Source organism: Lipotes vexillifer, unplaced genomic scaffold (genome assembly GCF_000442215.2).
Source record: "Lipotes vexillifer unplaced genomic scaffold, Lipotes_vexillifer_v1.1 scaffold469, whole genome shotgun sequence".
Taxonomy (NCBI): Eukaryota; Metazoa; Chordata; class Mammalia; order Artiodactyla; family Lipotidae; genus Lipotes; species Lipotes vexillifer.
The window spans coordinates 2,847,182-2,850,367 of NW_006788006.1; the positions used below are offsets into that span (position 1 = coordinate 2,847,182).

The 3,186-nt window shown below is 63.1% G+C and overlaps 1 protein-coding gene across 2 annotated transcripts in view; it reads left to right on the top strand.

Moving 5' to 3' along the window:
* The window catches only part of KCNN1 (potassium calcium-activated channel subfamily N member 1), a 21,490-nt gene extending 20,266 nt beyond the window's left edge, over positions 1-1,224 (top strand). The window contains exon 9 of one of the 2 annotated variants that reach the window (XM_007461035.1): positions 931-1,224. In XM_007461035.1, the coding sequence (XP_007461097.1) occupies positions 931-1,185 (255 nt within the window). In that variant the 3' untranslated portion in view covers positions 1,186-1,224. The remainder of the gene's footprint in view (positions 1-930) is intronic. The other variant, XM_007461034.1, reaches the window with a different exon arrangement.
* The last annotated feature ends 1,962 nt before the right edge of the window (positions 1,225-3,186 follow it).

The window sequence follows — 3,186 nt, forward strand, 5'->3', positions numbered from 1 at the left end:
AAGGCAGGGCTCAGGTAAAGGCTTGCGGACCGGAAGGGAGAGGCTGCAAGTACAGTGCGGAAAGAAGGAGCTGTGGGGTGGATGACCTGTCTCCCTCCCACAGATCGAGAGGCTGGGGTGCGGTAGGGTGTGGCACAGCTCCTTCAGCCCTCGCATCTGAGGCCCAGGACGGGCGGTGAGCTGCGGTCCGTCTGGGGGTCTAGACTGCGCGGAGCTGGGCTGAGACTCGGAACGGTGATCTAGCGCCACCTGGTGGTTAGAGCGGCATTTGCAACTAGGGCTGTTCTGCGTGTCCCGCCTACCCCCTGCAACTCCCGGGCCCATCTGGACTGTGGCAGAACCAGCCCCTGCTTGCTGGGTTGTGGGGAGCAGTCGAGGTGGCAGGGATGCCCCACCACCTGCTGTAATGTAATTGTTGTGGCTGTCATGTTGCCCGGTCTGTGATAGGGTCAGATTCTTGGGGTGGTCACCTCTCCCCACCCAGACTTCTATCCCCTCCCCAGTCGAATGTGGAAAGCAGGGGATAGTTCACAACCGAGCCTCCTCCCCCTCGACCGTGTCCCCAGCCTGGAGCAACACCAGTCCAGAATCACCCAAGACCACCCTCTGGCTTTACAGGCCATGCGGCTAGTTCATCCCCTCATGGCAACTCTGGTCACATCCGCTGGGCCCCAAGACCTCCCTTGACCTTCCCCTGGTCTGCTGGCTCCGAGCCTGGCACTCAAGACCTGTGTCCCCGCTCCCCTCGCCTATTCTCCCACCGCTCCCTGGGGCCCAGCAAGATGCCTTCGGCTGGTTTGGGGGTGCACTCACAGTTGCTCCTCACTTGGGCCCCCACCCAACCAGGGCTGGTCTGCCATCTCTCTGCAACCACCCCTCCCTCTCTCTCACCTGGCCTCTCCTCTCTCCCACCCTCCCTGTCTCTGACAGACCCAGAATGTCATGTACAACCTCATGTCCGAGCTGCACGCCCAGCACGAGGAGCTTGAGGCCCGCCTGGCTGCCCTTGAAAGCCGCCTGGATGCATTGGGCGTCTCCCTGCAGGCCTTGCCTGGCCTCATCGCCCAAGCCATACGCCCGCCTCCACCACCCCTGCCTCCCCGGCCTGGCTCCGGCCCACTGGACCAGGTGGCTCGGAGTCCCCCACACTGGCGGCCACCCACAGCCCCTTCAGACTGCGGGTGACGGCTCTGCCTGCCACCAGACTCCTCAATCTTGGCCATCGTGTGGCCGTCACCTCCACGCCAGCCAAGAAGCCCTGTACAGTGGCGCCTCTTGGAGTTCAAGGAGCTGAAACCGAGTTGGGCTGATTGGACTGGGGCCCCCCCAGACTGTCCGGGCAGAGGGCAGGGCCGTACAGCAGGCAAGGGCAGGGGCGGGCCACCACTGGCTTCCTCCCTGATTGAAGCTGGGAGAGCCTGGAGCTTCCTCTGGTCCTCTGCCACCCCCAAGCCCCGGCTCTCCCCAGGCTCCCGGTGGGTGCGGAGCAGCCAGGAGAGGGGTCCTTGCCAGTTCCAAATAAAGCAGGACCCACCCACTTGCTGCCTGTTGTGCGTGGCTGGGGGACACTCATAATCACAGCATAGGAAGTAGATACCCGGCCCTGGGGTTCCGGACCAGACGTGGGGTCAAGGTGAGCCCATCCCCATCCTAGGCAGGTTGTCTCCCGGGCCTGAACTCAATCAGAGACACCTCACTGAGGACATCTGCGCCGGTCCCACCTGACACCGATTGAGGGACCCTGCAGAGAGCATGGCCCAGCCCTGGCCTACAGGAGGCAGCAGAGAGTCAGGACTTCCTTCCAGCTGGCTTTGGTGGAGCACCCACTAGGGGCCAGCGGAGCTGTGGGTCATGGTCCAGTGGGGGAAGTGACATGAGTGAGGAGGGCCATTCAGTCTTTGGCGGACATGGATTGAGCACCTGCTGTATACAGGCAATGTAATGTAAATTATCACACTGACTCTTCACCAGAACCTGACCAGGGTAGGATGGGGAGACTCAGAAGAGTCAAGCCACCTGCCTGGGGCTACAGAGTGAGGAGGGAGGGGTGAGCCAGGATTTAAACTCAGGGGTCCATAGGCCAAAGGGAAGAATGGACTTGGTGGAGGGCACTCCATGGGGAGGGGAGTGGTGTGATCCTGGGGTTTGAGGGGCCCCTCTGGGGCAGGATGGAGGGGAAGGTTCTAGACATAAGTAGAATCAAAGGGTCCCTCCGGGCCTTGGGCTCGGAGTGCTGGAGTCAGGTGGGGGAGGCAGGCAGATGCTGGGCCCTGGGTGGAGAGGGAGGCTAATCTGGGTCCAGCTGAGAGCCCAGGCTCTGGCAGCCTCCGATAAGGCCATGGGCCACCTGGCTGGAAGTGATAGGTGGGGCACAAGAGCAAGAAGGGTCTGGGGAGGTGTCAGTGGGCTGTGGTCAGATGTGAGTTCGAGTCCTGACTCTGACACCGGTGGATACCTCTAGGCAGTGGCTGCCCCTCTGGGGGCCTCAGTTTCCTCTTCTGTAAGATTGGATGCCGAAAATAGGGCACAGTGCTTACCCTTGGGAGCACCCAGTCTGACGGAGGAGGCATAGTAAACACACAGCGGTCACAAACCCAGCGACCAGAGCCGTAAAGAAATAAGTCCAGAGCATGACTCTGGTGACATTTGGGCGTGGGTGGGTGGAGAGCAGATCTGGGGAAGGGCGCTCCTAGCAGCGAGAGCCAGTGCAAAGGCTAAGAAGCAAGACCCGAGCTTGGTGTGTTTGCGGAACAACCAGATGGAGGCTGGGTCGGCGCCCGGTCCAAAGGTGCCGTGTAGGGGACGAATGAGTCCACAACACAGAGCCCGGTGGCTGCCTCCGCTCCGCGCCAGCCACAGCCGCCCCCGCCCGCCTCTGACTCAAAAAAAACAGGGCCCGCCCCGCCCTGGGGGTAGCAAAGTCAGCCGCTACGGACACGCGGGCGGCACGTCCCCGGAGGCCCGAGCACGTCACGGGGTCCGACGCGAGGCACCAGGAAGTCCGACAACTACGCGCCGGCCGGGTACGGCGGCGCCCGCACAAAGTTCGCAGAAGCAAGAGAACGATCGCGGGGGCGCCCGGTGCGGCGAAGACCAACGCTGAGACCAGGGAGGTCTGCAGACGCGCCCCAGCTGTGCGCCTGGTCGCCGGGTGCCCGGCGGGCCCGCGCCGGGGGCGGCAGCCCC